Source organism: Trachypithecus francoisi, unplaced genomic scaffold (genome assembly GCF_009764315.1).
Source record: "Trachypithecus francoisi isolate TF-2019V2 unplaced genomic scaffold, Tfra_2.0 Lachesis_group4, whole genome shotgun sequence".
Lineage (NCBI taxonomy): Eukaryota > Metazoa > Chordata > Mammalia > Primates > Cercopithecidae > Trachypithecus > Trachypithecus francoisi.
Window position 1 is genome coordinate 56,464,372 of NW_022681469.1, and position 24,290 is coordinate 56,488,661.

General features: G+C 43.8%; 1 protein-coding gene and 1 long non-coding RNA gene across 4 annotated transcripts in view; both read left to right on the forward strand.

Annotated features, from left to right (window-relative positions):
- Positions 1–9,944: 9,944 nt before the first annotated feature.
- On the forward strand, positions 9,945–20,432 carry LOC117072607. The gene is made up of 3 exons (XR_004432879.1): positions 9,945–10,078; positions 12,568–12,722; positions 20,399–20,432. It is a non-coding gene; the product is annotated as an uncharacterized LOC117072607 (long non-coding RNA).
- A 2,844-nt stretch (positions 20,433–23,276) lies between these two features.
- NAPEPLD (N-acyl phosphatidylethanolamine phospholipase D) overlaps positions 23,277–24,290 on the forward strand; it is a 49,069-nt gene continuing 48,055 nt past the window's right edge. Inside the window, exon 1 of one of the 3 annotated variants that reach the window (XM_033193666.1) lies at positions 23,277–23,714. In XM_033193666.1, the coding sequence (XP_033049557.1) occupies positions 23,512–23,714 (203 nt within the window). In that variant the 5' untranslated portion in view covers positions 23,277–23,511. Of the gene's footprint in view, positions 23,715–23,889; positions 24,182–24,290 lie in introns of those variants that run through there. The other 2 variants (XM_033193667.1, XM_033193668.1) reach the window with 2 other exon arrangements.

The window sequence follows — 24,290 nt, forward strand, 5'->3', positions numbered from 1 at the left end:
TGATTGGGCCCTGCCTACCTCTCCAACTGGTTTCTGCTATTCTCCCCATTCCTCCTGAGGTTCACCACTCTGGCTTTTCTGTTTCCTAATACCGACCTCATTCCTGCACCCAAGTTTTTGCCACATGTGCTGGAATGTGGGTACAAAGATTTTGACCAGAGTAACTCCTTTGCTCATCCTTTGGGTCCCAGTTTAAATTTTATGTTTTCAAAGAGACCTTTCCTGTCAACCCTATTAGTTCTCTTCTCTCCAGCCTGGTCTCTCCATTTCTTGCCTTATATTTTACCTAATGGCATTTATCACTGAATTATTATTGTCATTATTATTACTTTTTTTTTTTTTTGAGACAGAGTCTCGCTCTGTTACCCAGGCTGGAGTGCAATGGTGCAATCTCAACTCACTGCAAGCTCTGCCTCCTGGGTTCAAGTGATTCTCCTGACTCAGCCTCCGAGTAGCTGGGATTACAGGCATGTGCCACCATGCCTGGCTAATTTTTGTATTGTTAGTAGAGATGGGGTTTCACGACGTTGGTCAAGCTAGTCTCAAACTCCTGACCTCGTGGTCTGCCTGCCTTGGCCTCCCAGAGTGCTGGGATTACAGGCATGAGCCACTGTGCCCAGCCTTATTTTTAAACCTGTTTATTGGCCGGGCGTGGTGGCTCACACCTGTAATCCCAGCACTTTGGGAGGCCGAGGCGGGTGGATCATGAGGTCAGGAGATCGAGACCATCCTGGCAAACACGGTGAAACCCCATCTCTACTAAAAATACAAAAAATTAGCCGGGCGTGGTGGCAGGCGCCTGTAGTCTCAGCTACTCGGGAAGCTGAGGCTAGAGAATGGCATGAACCCGGGAGGTGGAGCTTGCCTGGGCGACAGAGTGAGACTCCATCTCAAAAAAAAAAAAAAAAAAAAACTTGTTTATCGTCTTTCTTTCCCGTTAGAATAAGTAATCTCTGAACAGAGGGTCAGAGTCTGTATCACCAGCACTATAACAACGTCTGGCACACAACAGGTGCTCAATTCACATCTGTTGAATTAATGAATGAATATATTTTTGTCAAGTGACCCTATTGTGTTGGCCACATCCAAGGGGACCAGGAATTGCTATTTTAGTCCAAATCATCTATTAGGCTAGTCATGGCAGAGAAGTAGCCTTGGAGTGGTCTGCATGAAAAATCTGCCCAACAGTGTGCTACAGATTGTAACTATCACATTTGTATTAATCAAATTCATATTAAGGGCATTTTGAATCTAAAATATAAGGGAAGGCAGTAGAAGTAAATAGCTGCACAGGGAGCAATAGAAGCAGGGTTAATGGAAAAGCAGAGAGGGGAACAAATACAAATGTAGGACCTAAAAAATGGGGGTGTCGCCAGTATTTGAACTAGCTCTCAGTTACTAAAGATGTTTGGGCCAGTTTGGGGTTACCAAAGATGTTTAGAGCTATACCTGTATCCCAACTGCTAAACATTTGTCCAGCTTTCTGTGAGGTCCTTCCCTTTTATATCTTTCAGTAAAAACAGATTTTTTTTTTCCCATATGAATGAATACCTTATGGAGAAAAAATTGGTACCTAAAATGCCCTCAAAAGGCTAGGATGGCCGGGCGCGGTGGCTCACGCCTGCAATCCCAGCACTTCAGGAGGCCGAGGCCGGTGGATCACCTAAGGTCAGGAGTTTGAGACTGGCCTGGCCAATGTGGCGACACCCCGTCTCTACTGAAAATACAAAAATTGGCCGGCCTCCTGGCGCATGCCTGTAATCCCAGCTGCCCTGGAGGCTGAGGCAGGAGAACTGCTTGAACACAGAAGGTGGAGGTTTCAGTGAGCTGAGATTGTGCCACTGCACTCCAGCCTGGGTGACAGAACAAGGCTCTGTCTCCAAAAAAAAAAAAAAAAAAAAAAAAAGAGGCTAGGATGATGGACCTAATGTACTACATTAAGATTTCATAGGTATGAAAGCTCTCCATTTATGTCTAAATAATCAACTGTACCAAAATGAGATTAGTGAAAGACAGGACTAAACAACCTAAAAGCAATTTTTTCCCATAACTGCAAGTTCAGTTTATATAAGCAAATCAATAGTACGATGACTAAAAAAAGTAAGTCAATCTTAGGTGACTTTTGTAAAACTATAGTGTCCTATCTGGGAAAAGACATCCTCCCTGTCCATTCTGCACATCCAGCTGCACATGAAATGGTATTCAGCTCTTTCAGAGAAATTTTATGGGCGAGGCCCCAGGCTGAGTCTGTTTGTTTCACCTCTGGAATTCAGATAGGTATGTATGTGTCTAGCTGGCTGACAGACAAATGAGCCTCATGGGAGAGAAAGTGGAAAAGAATAGGCAGCTAAACGTGGCCCAGTTACAAAGCCTTAATTGTTGCCGGAAGGAGTTATCTGGGCATATGTTTTGCTTGTCACTGAAATTTATCTCTTGACTAAGACAACAATCCCCCACCCCAACACCCACACTCCACGCACAAATTTACACCTGATTCTTAGATGTTGTAAGTAAAACTACTAAAATAGCAATTTTGCCAAAACTCTTCAGGACTTTGGGGGCCTTGGGGTTTCTAAGCAACATGTCCTTGGTACTTGTAGAAAATAATTAACCATGTGGGAATACGAGTGGTTTTCCGGCTTTGCCACAGAACTCTGACCCATCTTGGGCTCTGGTGCATCAGTAATGGTACCCAGAGGCAGCAGAAGTGCCTGATGCAGGCCACAGAGCTGCAGGGAGTGGTGATGCTGGCAGGCAGAGCTGGAACAAGAGGCCAGCTGCCCACACTGGGAGCACTGGGAGCTTCCCTTGCAGATTGTGATGAACTCTGACATATCCAGAAATACAAAAAAGGGTCTGAAAACACCAGCAAATGAATAGTAATTCAAAGACATTTGAGCTTGGAAAACAGAAAACAAGGAAAAATATGAGAGATGTCAGCTAAACAGTTAAACTATTTGGGAATAATTGGGAAGTGGAAAGAAAAAGTGGAAAGAACATTTGTAAAGTGCCTGGTCTTCATTCATTTGTTCAACACTAAGCCAAAGGCTTCCACATTTCTTATCTCATTTGATTCACATAGATGTAATTCCTTCCATTTATTTATTTATTTATTTATTTATTTATTTTGGATGGAGTCTTACTCTGTCGCCCAGGCTGGAGTACGGTGGCACGATCTTGGCTAACTGCAACCTCTGCCTCCCAGGTTCACGCAATTCTCCTGCCTCAGCCTCCCGAGTAGCTGGGGCTACAGGCATGTGCCAACATGCCTGGCTGATTTTTTTGTATTTTTTAGTAGAGACGGAGTTTCACCATGTAGCCCAGGCTGGTTGTCAACTCCTGAGCTCAGGCAATCTGCCTGCCTTGGCCTCCCAAAGTGCTGGGATTACAGGCATGAGCCACCGTGCCAGGCCATTCCCTTCATTTTTACAAATGAGAAAACTGAGGCTTGGAGAGTTTGAAGAACATGGCTGATGTAATGTAGACAATAGGTGGCTGAGATGGGAATTGTGGCATACATTTAGCCACATGCTGCTACATGTTTAACTACCAGCTGTCTGGGGAAAAAGAAGCCCTGGTTTGTAGTGTTTGCTGATTTCTGTGGTGTAAATACTTTTATTAAGGTCGGTTTCAAGCTCCCAAAGTGGCATCATTAAACACAGTGCTAGGAAGAGACGCACATAAACAGCTCTTCCAAGTCAGTATGAGCCAACTCCAGTATACTGCCTTACTGACCCCCAAGTCCATACTCTCCATCCCATCATGTTTCTTCTCAGGCTCAGGCTTAGTCTCCATAGAGCAGAGGATGCAATAGTTAATGCCTGGGATTATATAAAAAATAGAATAGGGCCATGCACGGTGGCTCACACCTGTAATCCTAGCACTCTGAGAGGCTGAGGCGGGTGGATCACTTGAGGTCAGGAGTTCAAGACTGGCCTGGCCAACATGATGAAACTCCATCTCTACTAAAAATACAAAAATTAGCCAGGCGTGGTGGCACACACCTGTAGTCCCAGCTACTCATGAGGCTGAGGCAGGAGAATCGCTGGGAGGTGGAGATTGCAGTCAGCCAAGGTCGTGCCACTTCACTCCAGCCTGGGCGACAAAGTGGAACTCCATCTCAAAAAAAAAAAAAAAAAAAAAAGAATAGGCGATCCTGAAGTGGCTGGCTTCCAATCCTAGCTGAGAGACTGCCAGGTAAGAAGTTGCAAAAGAAGACGATTCATAGATCAGATGAGAATTTTCAGCATTCCAAGCCTTGCTGCACATCAGAATCACCTGGAAAACTTACTAAACTACAGATATGAAGAGTACAGCATAGAAGTTGAAGTGCAGACTGGAGTCAGACAGCTTATGTTCAAATCTGGGCCTGCCCTGACTGGTGATGTGACCTTGGGTGAGTTCCTTAATCTATCTGTGCCTCAGTTGCCTTATTGATAGATGATAATGATGACGATAATCATATTTACCTCACAGGATTTCTGGGCAGGTTAAATGAGTAAACGTTCGTAAAATGCTTAGAACAGAGTTTGGCTGATAGTCAATACTATGTAAGCATTAGCTGTTATTATTGTTGTTATTACTGAGACTTCCTCTGAACTTAGGCCCATCTGTCTGTATTTTGAGCAAACTTCTCAAGTAATTTTTATGCAACCAGATGGGCTTACCCAAAGACATCTGCAGAAACCATTGAAGTCTATGATTTTCGCTCTTTGGAGAGTTGAGCAGCTTCTTGTAGGAACCAAGACCAACTGAAGAGGGAATCTCAGAACAATCCTTGAGAATCTGAGACATTCTGTAAGTTCACTGTAGTTGCCTTGGAAAACCTTTCACAAGTCTTTATACTTCCATAGAAACATCAGGTTACAGGACACCATATACCCCTTATAAAGCAAAATAAGGAATAAATAAAACTGAATCCACAAAATTTCATCTTAATGATGGCAGAGAACATGAGTAGGGGTCATAGGTTAATTTGAATTTCTACAGAGCATTATCATTTCTGCTAATTTTCCCCTAATGTATATTTACATGTACATTATAAGCCTATATTTCACTTGGCCCAGTTGGATATAGGGAGTCCTTAGGCCTCTAGCTTTGCTCTCTCTCTAACTTCAAGAACTAAAATAGAGGCCAGGCCCAGTGGCTCATGCCTGTAATCCCAGCCCTTTGGGAGGCCAAGGCAGGAGGATGGCTTGAGGCCAGGAATTTGATACCAGCCTGGGAAGCATAGCAAGACAGCAAGACTCTACAAATTTTTTTTTTTTTTTTTTTTTTTTTGAGATGGGGTCTCGCTCTGTCACCCAGGCTGGAGTGCAGTGGAGCGATTCACGCCATTTTCCTGCCTCAGCCTCCCCAGTAGCTGGGACTACAGGCACCCGCCACCACACCCAGCTAATTTTGTGTATTTTTAGTAGAGACAGGCTTTCACGGTGTTAGCCAGGATGGTCTAGACCTCCTGACCTCGTGATCTGCCCACCTTGGCCTCCCAAAGTGCTGGGATTACAGGCGTGAGTCACCTTGCCCGGCCTACAAACGTTTTTTAAAAATTTAAAAACTCTATTAAATATTTTAAAAATAGCTGGGCATGGTGGTGCATGCCTGTAGTCCCAGCTACTTGGCAGGCTGATGCGGGAGGACCTGTGACCCCGGGAGTTCAAGGCTGCAGCGGGCTATGATTGCAACACTGCTCTCCAGCCTGAGTGACAGAGTAAGACTCCATCTCAAAAATAAATAAATAAATAAATAAAAGAGACTAATTTGTTTTATAAGTGATATAACCACCAGTCCTTGAGGCTGAAGAAACTCTGAACACACGTAATACACAACTCTGTCCACCAAGATGTAAATATATGTTACCTTGGACCGCCAAGATGGTGGTCCTTTGTGCATTAGTCTGCTAAAGCTGCAGTAATAAAATACCGTAAACTGTGTGGCATAAACCACAGAAATTTATTTTCTCATAGTTCTAGAGATCAGGGTGCTAGCATGGTCAGTTTCTGGTGATGACTCTTCCTTGCCCTGCGACTCTGACTTCCCACTGTCCTCACATGCCAGGCAGGGAGAGTTAGAGCGGGGGAATCTCTCTCTCTGTATCTTTTTCTCTTTTTTCTTTTTTTTTTTTTTAAGACAGAGTCTTGCTCTGTTGCCCAGGCTGGAGTGCAGTGACATGATCTCAGCTCACTGCAAACTCCGCCTCCCAGGTTCAAGTGATTCTCCAGCCTTAGCCTCTAGAATTGTTGAGACTACAGATGCCTGCTACTGTGCTGGCTAATTTTTGTATTTTTAGTAGAGACTGGGTTTTACCACGTTGACCAGGCTGGTCTCGAACTCCTGACCTCAGGTAATCCACCCGCCTTGGCCTCCCAAAGTGCTAGGATTACAGGTGTGAGCCACCGTGCCCAGACTCTTTCTCTCTTTTATAAGGCCACAGTCCTATGGGATTAAAGCCCCACACTCATGACCTCATTTAACCTTGGTTATCTCCTGAAGACTCTTTCTCCAAATATAGTCACATTGGGGGATAGAGCTTTAACACAGGAATTGAGGGGAACATAATTCAGTCCATAGCACTTGGTTTCCAAGGGAAATTTTGACTTTGGAAGTAAGGGTTACATTTAAAAATTTCTCCCCACAGGCTATGGTTAATTGCTCAATGGCATTTCTTTGGCAATTTAATGTCACATTAGACTTGTGGAAAGCAAGAAAGAAGATCGAATCTCTCCATCCAATAGGCATAAACCCGAGTCCTACCTCCACATCCCACTAACCTTGAGGAAAAAGCTAATTACCTCCGTAAATCTCAGCTTCCCCATCTATAAAAAGGGTATAATAATGCTTAGTGCCTGAATTTGTTACGAGGATTCAATGAGAATTGTAAAGCACTTAGCATAGTGTCTGGCACATGGAAAATATACAGTAAGTGGTACCTTAAAAAATAAGCTGAATCTCAAATGTAAAATTCTAAACCAACACAGATACATAGTATAGAACAGGAAAGGAGCACAGTTAACTACATCATGAGGAGTGATGCAGGATGAAAGACACACTGTAAATTAACATCAGTCTATATATTGCAAAAAGTATGATTTCATAGGTTTTCTTTTTTTTTTTTTTTTTGAGACAGAGTCTTGCTCTGTCACCCAGGCTGGAGTGCAGTGGCCGGATCTCAGCTCACTGCATGCTCTGCCTCCCGGGTTTACGCCATTCTCCTGCCTCAGCCTCCCAAGTAGCTGGGACTACAGGCGCCCGCCACCTCGCCCGGCTAGTTTTTTGTATTTTTTAGTAGAGACGGGGTTTCACCGTGTTAGCCAGGATGGTCTCGATCTCCTGACCTCGTGATCCACCTGTCTCGGCCTCCCAAAGTGCTGGGATTACAGGCTTGAGCCACCGCGCCCAGCTGATTTCATAGGTTTTCTAGGTGTGTGAAATTGACAGCCTCATTTCCACTGAAAGAAGGTTTTCAGCATAGGTTTGTCCTTTGTACTTTGGATCAAGATAAAGGGACTATATATCTGGAGTACTTGAGGGGTAGAGGGAAGGTACTTTTTATGCCTAAGAAGGAAAACTAAATGTAGATACTTTTATGAGTTGTTACTCTGAATGGTCTATAAGGACAGAGTTGTTAAACAGCTACAATTAAATCCTAAAGTTGTCAGCCTCTGCCTAGAGCCATGCAAGGATGCAGAGCTGACAAATCATGTGTGGCTGCTTGCCATCCACCCCAGTTAAGAGCTTCTAATCAGCAGATTGCTGTGTGAGGTAGCACATACTGTTAACTCCACTTAGAAACTGACTTTGAAGCAAGGTCAAGAGAGATGCTAAATTGCATGTGTAATGAGCATCAGAGGATAGCCTCAAATTGAATCATCACACAAATCAGCCTCGTCTTTTTCTCCAAGACTCTGAATGTCTTGCTGAACCATGAATTTCCTGTTGCCTTGTCCTTTACCTCTATCCCTCCGCACTTCCCATCCCTGCCCACCCCCAAGTAAGCTCTTCAGAATTCAGGGAATAGTCATTCATCTCTTTATTCAGTTCATAGATAGGAGTGTCTGTGCCAAGCAGAGAAGTAGGTACTAGTTGTATAAATATGGATCATAGAGTATTTGCATATGCATATTTGCATTCACATTCTGATTTGGGAAACAGAAATGGAAACAAATAGTCACAATGTAATTTGATAACTGTCAGGCCTCTGAGCCCAAGTTAAGCCATCATATGCCCTGTGACCTGCAAGTGTACATCCAGATGGCCTGAAGCAACTGAAGGTTCACAAAAGAGCCGAGAGCGGTGGCTCACACCTGTTATCCCAGCACTGTGGGAGGCCGAGGCGGGTGGATCATGAGGTCAGGAGATCGAGACCATCCTGGCTAACACGGTGAAACCCTGTCTCTACTAAAAACACAAAAAATTAGCTGGGCGAGGTGTCGGGCACCTGTAGACCCAGCTACTCGGGAGGCTGAGGCAGAAGAATGGCGTGAACCCAGGGGATGGAGCTTGCAGTGAGCCGAGATCTCACCACTGCACTCCAGCCCGGGCAACAGAGCGAGACTCCGTCTCATAAAAAAAGAAAAAAAAAAAATCCATAATGTCATCCTTAACTGATGACGTTCCACCATTGTGATTTGTTTCTGCCCCACCATAACTGATCAATGTACTTTGTAATCTCCCCCACCCTTAAGATGGTTCTCTGTAATTCTCCCCACCCTTGAGAATGTACTTTGTAAGATCCACCCCCTGTCCACAAAGCATTGGTCCTAACTCCACTGCCTATCCCAAAACCTTTAAGAACTAATGATAATCCCACCACCCTTTGCTGACTCTCTTTTTGGACTCAGCCTGCCTGCACCCAGATGAAATAAACAGCCATGTTGCTCACACAAAGCCTGTTTGGTGGTCTCTTCACATGGACGCATGTGACAACAACTACTTTACAATTCTACAAAAGCACCAAGGCAGAGATGACCATTCTGCTTTGGGAAGGTGGGACAGCTTCTCAAAGGTGATAATTCTTTATTTGAGTGTTGAGGGATGTAAAGGCCAGGAATAAAACCCAATCAGAAGAAAAAACATGTACATAAGCTCAGATGTGCATGCAGTTGACATATAGGCTTCATGGTGAACAGGGAGGCTGAGGAGAGACTGTGATAGCAATAACATGTAAACATGAAATTCAAAGGTAAAATGTTTTGCCACAGCTCTAGCTCAATCTAGAGATCACGGTATGGAGTTGAGATCTATAGTCCTGTGCCTACTTATTAATGTTATATTAATTTGACAAATATTTTATGTATCATTATCAGACTTCAAAGATTGCTTCAAGGAAACCGTGTTAGCTTTCTATTGCTGCTGAAACAAATTACCATCAACTTGGTGATTTAAAACAACACAACAGTTCTGATTGCAGACCGAAATCTGAAATCTGTTTCACTGGGCTACAGTCAAGGTAGTCAGCAGGACTGGTTCCTTCTAGAAGCTCTCGGGGAGGATCTGTTCCTTGCCTGTTCCAGCTTCTAGAGGCTGCTCGCATGCGTTGGCTCTGATGTCTGTGCTGTTGTCACATTGCCCCTTTCCCCCTTTGACCCTCTTGCCTCCCTCTTTTAAGAACACTTGTGATTACATTTAGGTCCCAGGTCCATCTGGATAATCCAGGCTAATCTCTCCATCTCAAGGTTTTTAATCACTCTGCAAAATCTCTTTTGCAATATAAGGCAGCATTCACAGATTCTGGGGATTAGGAAGTGGATATTTGGTTGTTGGTGGTGATGGGGATTATTTTGTTTGCTACAGAGAACAATATTTTCAGTCTCTGTTAGTGAAAAAACCACACTCACGCAGAGTGCTTTTTTCCTATTTTTTTCTCTCAATAACAGCAACAATCAACACAGAAGACTTCTGTGACCCCAAAGTATGTGAAGAATTCTCTCCACCAGCTAGCAAGCAATCAATTCTGTACAGACATCAGCTGCAATCCAATTCTGGATTATGTCTACCTGGAAATAGAGTCAGATCCCACAGATTGAAAGCTCAGTCCCCAAGACTGCCCACCAACTTCAGACACCAGTCACAAGTCCAGGTGTGCAGAATGTCTGACCAACCAGCTTCAAGTTGGGGTTCCCACGACCTGCTCTTTGGGTTTGATTAGTTTACTACAGTGGCTCACAGAACTCAGGAAAACACGTTTACTGGTTTATTATAAAGGATATTACAAAGGACACAGATGAAGAGATGCATAGGGTGAAGTATGGGAGAAGAGGCATGGAGCTTCCATGAACTCCCTGGACTCATCACCCTCCAGGGACCTCCATGTGTTCAGCTATCCAGAAGCTCTCCAAACCCTGTCCTCTTAGGCCTTCTATGGAGACTTCAGTGGATAGGCATGATTGTCAAATGTAATTGGACAAAAAAAGGAAAGATCCAGGCCAGGCGCGGTGGTTCATGCCTGTAATCCTAGCACTTTGGGAAGCTGAGATGGGCGGATCACCTGAGGTCAGGAGTTTGAGACCAGCCTGACCAACATGGAGAAACCCCATCTCTACTAAAAATACAAAATTAGCCGGGTGCATGGTGCATGCCTGTAGTTCCAGCTGCTTGGGTGGCTGAGGCAGGAGAATTGCTTGAACCCTGGAGGCGGAGGTTGTGGTGAGCTGAGATCGCACCATTGCACTCTAACCAGGGCAACAAGAGCAAAACTCCATCTCAAAAAAAAAAAAAGAGAATGATCTAATACTCATAGACTGGGTGGGGAAACTCAGCAAATCCTGTCTGTTTAGGTTCTTCTGGGCTCTTCTGCGTGGCATTCCTTCCTGCAGGGTATCAGGCAGGACCGTTTCCGAAATGAGGGTCTTCTGACCTACAATCAGATTGAAGTCCTGCCTTGGTTAGGCGAAAGGAGGGTAGGAGGAGATCAGAGAGAGAGATTGTGTTCTCTGAGGCCTAAAGCACCCCAACATGATAACAAGGGCTATGGGAGTTATGAGCCAAGAACTCTGTGTGTGTGTGTGTGTGTGTGTGTGTGTGTGTACACATACAGAATGCTGGGCAGAAGAAGAGCTCAGAAAAATCTAAACAGAGAGGATTTGCTGGGTCTCCCCACTTAGTCTATGATCATTCTTTTTTGTCCAATTACATTTGACAGCCATGCCTATAATAAAATAATATCACAGTCCCCACATTGGAAGCAGGTAGCAGATATACACCTGTTTGTTGTTGGGGACTTGGGAATTCAATTGTAAATTGTAAGTGCTGGGACAAGTAGCCCTCATTAATTATTCAATCTGTGGAGAATCAGATATACCTGAGGGGTTTGGTGCATTCTTTGCAAGGAAGAAAGCAATAGTCTATTCTTCCTCTGTTCATAATAAATGCCATTCTAGTTGAATTAACACTGCGCTGGAAATGTATTTGGCAATTTTAAATGATTTGGAGGGCTCCTTCTAAAATTTATTGTTTTCTTCTTTCTTTTTCTTTCTTTCTTTTTTTTTTTTTTTTTTTGAGACAGCATCTCCTGTTGTCCAGGTTGCAGTACAGTGGTACCATCTCAGCTCACTGCAACCTCCGCCTCCCAGGCTCTAATGATCCTCCCACATTAGCCTCTTGAGTTGCAGGGACTACAGGTGCACACTACCATCCCTGGTTAGTTTTTGTATTTTTTGTAGAGACAGGGTTTTGCCATGTTGCCCAGGCTGGTCTCAAACTCCTGGACTCAAGTGAAACAGCCACCTCGGCCTCCCAAAGTGCTGGGATTACAGGTTTGAGCCACAGTGCCTGGCCTCCTTCTAAAATTTGTGTTAACTGATCACCGATGGCAGAGTCACATGATTGAGCATTGAAAGTGAACTTTTTTGATGTATAAACACATGAGGTTCAGTTTCTGACTCTGGATTGGCTGTGTGTACAATTCAGAACATGCTAAAGTCTCAGAGCAGAACTCCTTTAGAGCCAGGTAAGAGGACCCCTGCTCCAAGGCCTGCCCTTGAGAACCTACTCGGGCCTCCTTTGGCTGTGCGTCTCCCTATGTGTGCCAAGGGGACAGGCGCACTTGGAGTCCAAGCTCCTTCCCCAACCACTCTTCAGGTATCCAGGAATTTGGGGTCTTGTTCAGAAGGTTCCAAGTCTGCTTCCAGGGCCTGTACCAACATGTTTCCCAGGTCCATCCTACTAAGGTCAGGAGGCAACACTGCTGTGTGTACCCCTAGGCCTAGGGATGGCCAAGGGGCAGCTCTTTGTTGGGGATAAACGGTGCTATGGTCTGAATGTTTGTGTCCCCCAAATTCATATGTTGAAATCTTAACCTAACAGAGGATGGTATCAGGAGGTTGGGTCTTTGAAAGGTGACTGGGGATTAATGCCCTTATAAAAACAGCCTGCAAAAGCTCCCTTGTGCCTTCCACCATTTGAGGATACAGTGAGAAGTATTCATCTATGAACCAGAAAGTGACCCTTCTCCAGACACTGAACCAGCCAGTTAGTGCCTTGATCTTGGACTTCCCAGCCTCTAGAACTGTGAAGGAAAAAAAATCCCCATTGTTGGTAAACCACCCAGTTTATCGTATTTTGTTGTAGCAACCTGAACAGACTGAGACAACCTGAACTTAGACAATGGGAAGGGTCTACATGGATAAGTTCCAGGCTGCCACTGAACAGGACAAAGCCTTGAAGACACAAATTCCGAAGAGTCTGAGAACTCAGTCTATCCTTATGAAGGTGTATCTGTCAAGGTAGGAGGACCAAATATCTTGCACTTAACAGTTGTTCAGCCTGCTTTATTCCCTTTAAATAACTAGACATGTGGCATGTGGGCTCAGTACTCTTATCCCGGGTCCTGTACATGTGAGTGGCAAGCCTGGCCAGAGCTACACTCACTGCCACAAATAGTAACAATTGTCAGAGGTGGCCACATCCAACCAAATAGCACAAGCAAATCACCATAATGGGAAGGAATTGAGTCGAGGTTCTTTGGGCAGTAGGCTGAATCTAAAAAGAAGACCAATTAATCTCTCAAATCATGAGGACAGCAATAGCTATCTGAGGGCCTCAACATTCATGAAATAGTTTATTTGCTTAGCTAGGGTGAGGAGGATAAACAAGATTTAATGCCTTCAACATTAACAGTCAGTCTTCAGTGTTTAGATTTTGAAAAATGTCTGGTTCTTTTTTCTAAGTTCCAATCCTACGATAACTATGTAATTCAGCAACATGGGAATGCTAGAAAAAATCTAAGAGAACAAAACAATGAGTGATTTTTCCTAAGTGGCATCTTTCCATGAAGAGTCACACAAATCATATTTTTGAATGACTTAGGTATAGGTGGGATCCTTTCTCAATGGAGAAAACCAGGGTGGGTTTTCTCAAAATTCTCCTGGTTGATTTAGCAATGAATTTCTCTGGATAAGCTAATTAACAAAGATTAAAACTGAAGTCTAATCATTTATTTATTTATTTCAGAGACAGGGTCTCATTCTTTTGCTCAGGCTGGAGTGCTGTGGCATGATTAGAGCTCACTGTAACCTTAAACTCCTGGGCTCAAGCGATTCTCCTGTTTCAGCCTTCCGAGTAGCTGGTGTGCACTACCACGCCTGGCTAATGGTTTTGTGTTGTTTTGTTTTTGTTTTAGAGACAGGGTCTTGCTATGTTGCTCAGGCTGGTCTCAAACTCTGGCCTCAAGCCATCCTCCTTTCTCGGCCTCCCAGAGGGTTGGATTACAGGTGTAAGCCACAACATCCAGCCTGAAAGTCTAATAATTCTTAATCATAAAATACGTATTGGCTACTGTAGTTCCTCTTTTACTAATTTCTTGTCTGTTTTTATTTTAAAAATACATCTAAACATTCATCGTTGTGAGGAAAAGTAGCACACTCACTTACTTGTATTATCTTAGTGCTGGGTACTCACATGTTCTTGGAGGCACAGAATTTTTCAAGGTGGAATAGATCATAAAGATGGTGGACTAATCCCTTCACTTTTGAAGCTCTCCCCTGTATTTTTGTGGATATTAATCCATATGGAAAATAGCATTTCTAAAAAGCTATAATTTATATTTTTTAAATCACCAAACTAATCAGCATTAGTTATCAAGTTTAACTACCTGGGGCTTAGATTTTACATTTTGAAGATCATATTCTGAGTCTTTTAGATTTAAAAAAAAAGAAAAAGAAAAAGAAAAAGAAAGAAATTGGCCAATTATTAGTAAGATAAATATTACTTTTCTCACAATGGAAATACTATAGTATCTGCCTAGCCTGTATTTTCCAGTTTCTGATAAATTCTAGATGAAATTCAAACTGTGGTGTCACAATGAGAGTATGTGAAACTACTCTTAAGAAGCAAAGGAGTTTAATTTTTAGTTATTTTCTTGTGTCAGCTGTCTCCCACAGTTGCGAATACTATTCTCTAATGTGGAGACCTATACTGGTCTCCAATTTTTTTTTTTTGAGATGGAGTTTCACTCTTGTTGCCCAGGCTGGAGTGCAACGGCGGATCTCGGCTCACTGCAACCTCCACCTCCCGGGTTCAAGTGATTCTCCCACCTCAGCCTCCTGAGTAGCCGGGATTACAAGCATGTGCCACCATGCCCGGCTAATTTTTGCATTTTTAGTAGAGACGGAGTTTCTCTATGTTGGTCAGGCTGGTCTCGAGCTCCTGACCTCAGGTGATCCGCCTGTCTTGGCTTCCCAAAGTCCTAGAATTACAGGCGTGAGCCACCGCGCCCAGCCTTAATATATTGTATTTTTCAAAATTGCTAAAAGAATAAGTTTTTAATGTCCTACCAAAAAAAAAAAAAATGATAAGTTGGTGAGGTGATGGGTAAGTTAATGAGCTTTTGAATCATTCTACAACGTATACATAGACCAAAACCTCACATTGTGCCCCATAAATATATAGTTCCCAGTTACTATTTGTCAAGTAAAAATAAATTAATGAAAAAAAGAATTTTCTTACCTATTAACTCTGCTTTAAAATACGAAGAGAAAGTTTGGGAAACTTTTTCTTTCTTTCTTTTTTTTTTTTGAGACGGAGTCTCGCTCTGCCCCCAGGCTGGAGTGCAGTGGCGCCGGCTGGGCTCACTGCAAGCTCCGCCTCCCGGGTTCACGCCATTCTCCTGCCTCAGCCTCCCGAGTAGCTGGGACTACAGGCGCCCGCCACTACTCCCGGCTAATTTTTTTGTATTTTTAGTAGAGATGGGGTTTCACCGTGTTAGCCAGGATGGTCTCGATCTCCTGACCTCGTGATCCGCCCACCTCGGCCTCCCAAAGTGCTGGGATTACAGGCTTGAGCCACCGCGCCCGGCCAACTTTTTCTTAAATATCCCTTTCCTTCAGGGAGAACACTAAAAACACTGATAATACAACCTTGTTCTGAGTTCTGGACTCTGTACTTTATCTTTTCTTTTTCTGCCCTGCCAGATACTAGGAGATTGGGGGGAAAAGTGCTTTTACACAGGGCTCAATAAACTTTTTCTGTAAAGGGTTAGATAGTAAATATTTTAGGCAGTACAGGTCATATGTCTCTGTTGCAACTACTCAGCCCTGCTGTTGTAGTGCAAAAGCCATCAATATGTAATTGAATGGGTGTGGTTGTGGGCCAACAAAACCGGGATTTTACGTAATTTTCAGGTGTCACAATGTATTATTTTTCTTTTTTTTTTCTTCCCAATCATTTAGAACTATAAAAGCCATTCTTAGCTCACAGACCAAGACAACTGATGGTAAACTTAAAACTATGAAAACACATGGCAACCTGGGCGCGGTGGCTCACTTCTGTAACCCCAGCACTTTGGGAGACTGAGGCGGGCGGATCACAAGGTCAGGAGTTCGAGAACAGCCTGACCAACATGGTGAAACCCCATCTCTACTAAAAATGCAAAAATTAGCTGGGCGTGGTGGTGCGCGCCTACAATCCCCGCTGCTCGGGAGGCTGAGGCAGAATTGCTTGAACCAGGGAGGCAGAGGTTGTAGTGAGCAGAGACGGCGCCACTGCATTCCAGCCTGGGCGATAGAGGGAGACTCCCTCTCAAAAAAAAAAAAAAAAAAGAAAAAGAAGTACATTGGTTCGATCTGCAAAGGTGGGACAACTTGAGGCAAAAACAGGAAGACTTCAAGCTTCTTTCAGGTCACAGATAGGTAAAAAACAAATGACTACATTCTTTTGAGTTTCTGATAAGCCTTTCCAAAGGAGGCACTCAGATACTCATTTATCTCTTGAGCGGAGAGATAACTTTGAATAGAATGGGAAGCAGGTTTGCCCTAAGCAGTTCTCAACTTGAATTTTCACTTTAGCTTAGTGAGTTTGGGGACCCAAGATGTTTTGCTTTCACATATACATTTCTCCAAGGATGATATGGAGTCAAATGGCCAACAAGCAAATTAAAAGATGCTCAACATCATGAGTAATCACAGAAATGCAAATCAAAATCACAATGAGATATCACCTCACAACTATTGTGATTTTTACTGAAAAAAACAAAAACAAACAAACAAAAAACCCAGAAAATAAGTGTTGATGAGGATCAGGGAGACACCGGAAGCCTTGTGCACTATTGGTAGGACTGCAAAAGGGTGCAACTTCTGTGGAAAACAATACAGAAGTTTCTCAAAAACTTAAAAATAGAGGTACCATATGATCCAGCAATCCCACTTCTGGGAATATATCCAAAAGAATTGAAAGCCGGAAGTCAAAGAGATTTTTGCACACCCATGTTCAAAAGAGCAGTATTCATAATAACCAAGAGGTGGAGGCAACCCAAATATCCATTGATGAATGAATGGATAAACAAAATGTGTTAAAATAACATACAATGGAATATTATTCAGCCTTAAAAGGGAAGGAAGGCCGGGCGCGGTGGCTCAAGCCTGTAATCCCAGCACTTTGGGAGGCCGAGACGGGTGGATCACGAGGTCAGGAGATCGAGACCATCCTGGCTAACACGGTGAAACCCCGTCTCTACTAAAAAAATACAAAAAATTAGCCGGGCGATGTGGCGGGCGCCTGTAGTCCCAGCTACTCGGGAGGCTGAGGCAAGAGAATGGCATAAACCCGGGAGGCGGAGCTTGCAGTGAGCTGAGATCCGGCCACTGCACTCCAGCCTGGGCGACAGAGCAAGACTCCGTCTCAAAAAAAAAAAAAAAAAAAAAAGGGAAGGAAATCCGGTCACATGATACAACATGGAAGAACCTTGAGGACATTATGCTAAGCAAAATAAGCCAGTCACAAAAATGCAAAAATGGTATGATTGCACTTATATGAGGTCTCTGAAGTAGTCAAATTCATAGAAACAGAAAGATGAATGGTAGATACCAGAGGCTGAGGGGCTGGTGGGGAAGGGGAGGTCATTGTTTAATAGGTGCAGAATTTCAGATTTGCAAGATGAAAAAGGTCCAGAGATTCAAACTGTTTCAAAACAATATGAATATACTTAACACTACTGAACCGTACATTTAGAAATGGTTAAGACAGTAAATTTTATGTTATGTGTTTTTTGCCACAATAAAAAAAAGCATTGCTATAATATGAATGTTGAGGACTTTGTGTTCTGAAAAATAAATAGTTTGAATTAAACAAACAGGCAACAGATCAGATTTGGCCCTCCTAGTTTGCTGACCCATGGTCTAACATACTCCTACAACCCCTGTAACCTGCACTGTCCCTTCATATATTTTTCCCCAAAACCTTTTTATAGAGTAACAGAATGTTACAACTGCAAGTAGACATAGAGACTTAGGGTCATTTTGGGGTGTAAGGGTATGGGGAGTGGGGAATTGGGAGGGGTATTTTCCAAGGTCAGAGAGGTAGTAAACAGCAGAGCAGTTAAATTACTGTCCAGGCCAAGTGCAGTGGCTCACGCCTGTAAAATCCCAGCGCTTTGGGAGGCCAAGGTGGGCAGATTGCTTGAGATCAGGAGTTCGAGACCAGTCTGGCCAACATGGTGAAACCCCGTCTCTACTAAGAATACAAAAAAAAGGCCGGGCGCGGTGGCTCAAGCCTGTAATCCCAGTACTTTGGGAGGCCGAGGCGGGCGGATCACAAGGTCAGAAGATCGAGACCATCCTGGCTAACATGGTGAAACCCCGTCTCTACTAAAAAATACAAAAAACTAGCCAGGCGAGGTGGCGGGCGCCTGTAGTCCCAGCTACTCGGGAGGCTGAGGCAGGAGAATGGCATAAACCCAGGAGGCGGAGCTTGCAGTGAGCTGAGATCTGGCCACTGCACTCCAGCCCGGGCCACAGAGCGAGACTCCGTCTCAAAAAAAAAAAAAAGAAAAAAATTAGCCAGGCGTGGTGGCGTGCGCTTGTAATACTTGGGAGGCTGAGGCAGGGGAATTGCCTCAGGGAGGTGGATGTTGCAGTGAGCTGAGATCGCACCACTGCACTCCAGCCTGGGTGACAGAGCAAGACTCCATCTCAAGAAAAAAAAAAAAAAAAGAATTTAGCTGCCCAAGATCATCTACTGCTATTTGTAGTTATCTATAGATTCTTAATGATCAGGAAAACAATTTTTAATTTGACTGGGAGTGAATGCAGCATTTAGCTGTGTTCAACCTGAAATAATGAAAAGGGTCAAAATCGTGTTCTAAAGAGTTTATTCAAGCGAAAAGCTGGTTAATAGCCATTCCAGCTCACGCAGACTCCACAGAAATGGGGTCAGTGCTCTGAAGTTAAAAGTAAGTTCTTGCTTTTATATGAAGAAGACAAAGAAATTTAACAGGATTACAACATTTTCTATACAAGGCTGGTTTGAGAATTACAACACATTAATTCATTTGTTTTCTTTTCCATACAGCTTGTTTTCTTTATAGAGGATTTTAATTTTGTTTCCAATTTAAAAGAGTATATTTAACATTTCATCTTGAGATAAAGAGATAGTTATTAAGTCTTTGTGTGAGAAAGGTAAGAGGGAGGCTAATCTATAATAAAGATCAACAATGGAGAGGGAAGAGGTTTTCCCTGACACTCTTTAGTCATTTACAACATTTTACAAACCAATACAGGTAAGAAAGAAGGTCTATAATCAGAGAAACAAAGTTTACAGCTGCCTAGTTACAGCTGCCTAGGATATAGCTGCTTTTCAGGCCCCATAATCACATTCTTTTAAGGCTCAAAATAATTTGGAGTTCCAACAGCTTAGATTTCAAATTACTTAATTTCACCACTGAATTCCACAGGTGCCACTATAAATATACACTGAATTAAAAATACTCTAGTAATGAGTCTTCTAGTCCTCTGTGCTTTTAAAACTAGAGCTAGAAGAAAAAAGGATGGTACTGATTACAGAACTTACTTTAAAACAATGCTAAACTTGTTTTAAATGTGGTTCCCCAGAAGTAATTTAAGTAGCACCTAATACTTTATGAAATGTTAAAATAATCCTATTTAATACAGTACTAGTCTCCAAGAAAAAAATTACACTAGCCAATAGTAAATTTTAGGGAATTGTGTAAATCTGTCCCTCTTCTTGACAGAATTAATGAACAATACAGGTAAGGAAGAAGGTCAATGATATGTACAAAAATTAGCAAGGGAATATTTTAAATTGCTTCTTATGTAAACATTAAGTAACAACTTAGAAGACAAATAGTTATTATTTTCTGAATGTCTGACTTCCTAGGGGTGGCATAAAAGGGAAGGACAAATAAAGCCCAGTTCAGCAGGCCAGGATCTAAAATTAAACCATGAGTAAAATGCTTAGGGTGCAATGTTCATTTTGTTTTGTAAGGTGAAGCAAGGCAAGCTAGAGGTTTTGCCTGGAGTGATATAAATTATTATACTAAACAGCTTCTTTCCATTGTCTAGAAAAAAACCAACCAATTACACTTTAGAAGTCACGTTGAGCAGAGATTCCAACATAATCCATAAAGTTGATGTAGTATTCCAGGAGTTAACAAAGTACAAATGTTACTGTTTAATTAATACAGCTTCAATTATACTGTCAATGTTGTGTTAAAAGACATTCCTCCTAGACTTTTCTGGTGTACACAGAAATACGCTTTTCTAAAGCACCGGCTCTCAATGAAAAACATCCTGTAAACATCTGTCTCTTTATAATATCTGTATGATATGCATAGAAAATAGCAAGCGAATACTTTAGATTGCTTCTTATTTAAATATAATACATAAATGCAACACACTAGTGTAGGTAGTATCCTAGCTCAGAAAAAAACAGCTCTTATAGACATTCCATGATTGTACATCATGGAAACTTGAAAACAGGTTATTAAGTGATATTGGGGAATTGATCCTTTCATAGGTGGAATGATACTGTGGTTATGAAGCAAATGTCTTCATTCTTAGGAGAGATACGCTGAATTATTTAGGGTGAAGCATTTTGATGTCTGCAACTTACTCAAATAGTATTATGAAAAGGCATATCTATTACCTGTATATTTGGATTTTTTTCACAGTGAAGAATGGGAGTGCCCTTTCCACAAGATGGCACAAAAAGAAGGAAGCTCCTGCCCCTCCTAAAGCCAAAGCCAAAGTGAAGGCTTTGAAGGCCAAGAAGGCAGTGTTGAAAGGTGTCCACAGCCACAAAGAAAAAGGTCTGTATGTCACCACCTTCCCACAGTCCAAGACACTGCGACTCTGGAGACAGCTCAAATATCCTCAGAAGACCGTCCCCAGGAGAAACAAGCTTGACCACTATGTTATCACCTAGTTTTCTCTGCCCACTGAGTCTGCCATGAAGAAGATAGAAGACAACACACTTGTGTTCACTGTGGATGTTAAAGCCATCAAGCACTAGATCAAACAGGCTGTGAAGAAGCTCTATGACGTTGATGTGGCCAAGGTCAATGCCCTGATTAGGCCTGATGGAGGAAGAAGGCATAAGCTCCACTGGCTCCTGATTACAATGCTTTGGATATTGCCAACAAAATTGGGATCAACTTTGTTGCTGACCCAACAAAACTGGGATATTGCCAACAAAATTGGGGTCATCTAAACTGAGTCCAGCTGGCTAGTTCTAAATATATGTATCTTTTCACCAGGTACGTGCCTCTTTGTCAACTTCTGGTTGGGCTGGGGATGCCATTCACAGGTACTGAGGTTGTAATGGGGCCTGGGAAGACTCCTGTTCTACTTATCCTTTCGGAACACTCACTCTGCCACTCCACCATGCTTGATCACTGAAGAGATCTTTGTGACTAGAGCTAGTTGTCCTAGGAAAACCGGAACTTGTCTCCATGGTAGAGGGAAGAAAACAAGAAGCTGCCGGGTGGCAGTGGCTCACGCCCATCATCACTTTGGGAGGTCCAGGTGGGCAAATTAGTTGAGGCCAGGAGTTCGAGACCAGCCTGGCCAACATGGTGAAACCCCATCTCCACTAAAAATACAAAAATTAGCCAGGCGTGGTGGCGGGCACCTGTAGTCGCAGCTACTCAGGAGGCTGAGGCAGGAGAATCTGGGAGGCGAAGGTTGTAGTGAGCCGAGATCCGGCCACTGAACTCCAGCCTGGGTGACAGAGCAAGACTGTCTCAAAAAAAAAAAAAAAAAAAAAAAGAAAAAAGAAGAGGCTTTACAAGAACCCCTTCTTTTATCCCTGGAAGAGGCTGTGTGTGAATCCGATGCCCACAGTTTGAAGGGCATTAGCATTCATTTCAGGGGAGTGTGGGTTGGCTGGCTTTCGGGTAGTACTTTGACCTCGCACGCCCATCTACTGTGTTCAACTGGTCTACTGGTCTGTCTGCTTCTCTCAGCCCTTATCCAGTAAAGGACAAGAACTTAAAAAAAAAAAAAAAAAAAAAAAGAGTGGGAGTGAGGGGAACAAAGAGCTTTTTTTTTTTTTTTTTTTTTTTAGACAGAGTCTTGCTCTGTCCACCAGCTGAGTGCCATCTTGGCTCACTGCAACCTCCATCTCTGGGGTTCAAGCAGTTCTCCTGCCTCAGCCTCCCTAGTAGCTGGGATTACAGGTGCACTCCACTATGCCTAGCTAATTTTTGTATTTTTACTTGAGATGGGGGTTTCACCACGTTGGCCAGGCTGGTCTCGAACTCCTGACGTCAGGTGATCCTCCCACCTTGGTCTCCCAAAGTGCTGGGATTACAGGTGTGAGCCACCACGCCCAGCCTTTCTTTTTTTTTTTTTGGAAATGGGGTCTTCTCTGTTGCCCAGGCTGGAGTGTAGTGGCGTAATCACAACTCATTGTGGCCTTGATCTCCCAGGCTCAATAGATCCTCCCACATCAGCCTCTGGAGTAGCTGGGATCACAAGTGCGGGCCATCAAGGTGGTTTAATTTTTTTTTTTTAATTATTATTTGTAGAGATGAAGTCTCACTATGTTGCCCAGGCTGGTCTCCAACTCCTGGGCTCAAAGGATTCTCCTGCCTTGCCCTCCCAAAATGCCAGGATTACTTCTTCGTTGCTTAGTCAAGAACACTATGAAGAACTTTTGAGTAGTAACTTCAACTTACCCTTTGGGTTTGCATGTATGCTGTTAGTTTTTTTTTTTTTTCTTCTGTTGTACAAAGGTATTATTTACCTTGTGCAGTTTCAGCTCCACCCAGGCGCAAGCAGCTCTTAATCACGCTCAAGTTCAGCAGCCACTCTAAGCTAGCCTGAGGAGATAAAGTTCACACTTGATATAGTTCTTTACAATCCTGCAATGTCACACAGGCACATTCACTTTCAAAACGCAGAATAGTTTGGTTTGCATTTTTCTGCCAGTTTTATCTCCATTTAGAACCTGTAGTGGTGGTTTCTTTTTTGCCAAGATAACCCCACAGACGAACTTTTTTTTTTTTTTTTGACCCCTGGCACACCCCAGGAGGACTTTTGTAATCTTTTTGCCCAACGACCCAATGCTGAATTTTACTTCGATCCGACTGTACTTAACTTTACTTCTTGAAACAACTAATTTCATTCTGCAGTTTAAAAAGCAAATCCAGTAAGAAACTCAGAATCACAACTGTAGGCTCTTTAGTAGTTATCCTAGCGTTAAAAAAGATGCAAATTTAGATGAGAACCGTGTGTGTACTAGGGGGCTGTGATATCATTTTAAAAGTAAACGAGCACACAGTGAACAATGCAGTGCTGCCATTAATATTCAATATCTACTGCACAACACTTCAAATTTCAGTTTAGTTTATTCGCTACCAGGATCCTAGCGCCATAGGCTGGAAGCATTCCAGTGCTTCTCGACTGTGATTGAGTTGACTATGAGAGTCCATCAAAGGGTCTGCAGGATCCCATTTAGTTTTAGCAACTGTGGCTGGTGTCCAGGAATGTGTTCATGCGATCTGAAAGTAAGCCTCTGGCTTAGGACAGCTGGGGGGAACCAATTTAGTCTTAGGAGGGTCCCTGCAGAGTGTTTGAGTCGCGAGGCGGGGCGGGGCAGGCCGGGAGAAGGCTGCGTGCTCCCAGGCGCTTCCTTTACCAAGATGGCTTCGACGCCCCGGCCCACAGGGGCGGCCATCTTGGTAAGGGTTGGAGAGGCAGCCTGAGGGAGGCCGCTGATGGCACTGCTGTGAGATTCGAAGGTCATAATAAGGGAGTGACCCGGCAACGACTCGCCCCAAGGATGGCGAGGCGGCGAGCGCTGAAGCGCTGCCTGCAGCTGCTGGCACCCTCGGCGGAGCCGGCGAGGCGGGCAGGGGGTCGGAAGAACCCGGCCACCGGCCGCCGAGGCCCCTCCCGCTACGCGGGGAAGCTTTGCAAGGGGACTCTGCGGCCGGAAGCCAAGGAACAGAGGCGGCGCGCGCGCCCAGCCACCCCCATTGCAAGGTGAGTCCGCGCCCCCGCGCTCTCACCCCGCCTCTCTGGCCGCGCGCCCGCGGCCCGGGATCCCGAGTGCCCCGGAGCTCCGTGGTTTCTGTGGGACCTCGCGGGAGGCGGTTTTGTCCCGCCTGCTGTGTGGCCTCTCTGCTGCCTCATCCAGGGTCTCTGGGCAGAGCAGTCCACACTCCCGAGCCTGGGGTGGTTTGGGATTCTTCGGCGAAGTGGAGCGGTCTGAGTGGGTTTCCCGGTCCCCGAGCCCTCCCTCATCCCGGAGATGCCGCACTTGTGAGCCACAGGGCTTCATTTGAATTTTCGCACCTCGCGAGTTGCGGAGCCTGCATCTCAGAAGCTGCCTGGGTGAAGAGCCACAGCATTATTTTTTTTCTCTTTGGGAGAGTACTTGTCTGGGATTTGATTGAGATTCCATCTTCCCTGCAAATTACCAGGTTCCATCTTCACTGATAGGAATACATGTGGGTTTATCTTCTTTCGGTTGTATGTAAATGAATGGGTCGACAACTTCCTCCGAGCAACTTATTGTTGCTTCATCTAGAGTATTTATCTTCTAAAAATCCATTCCAA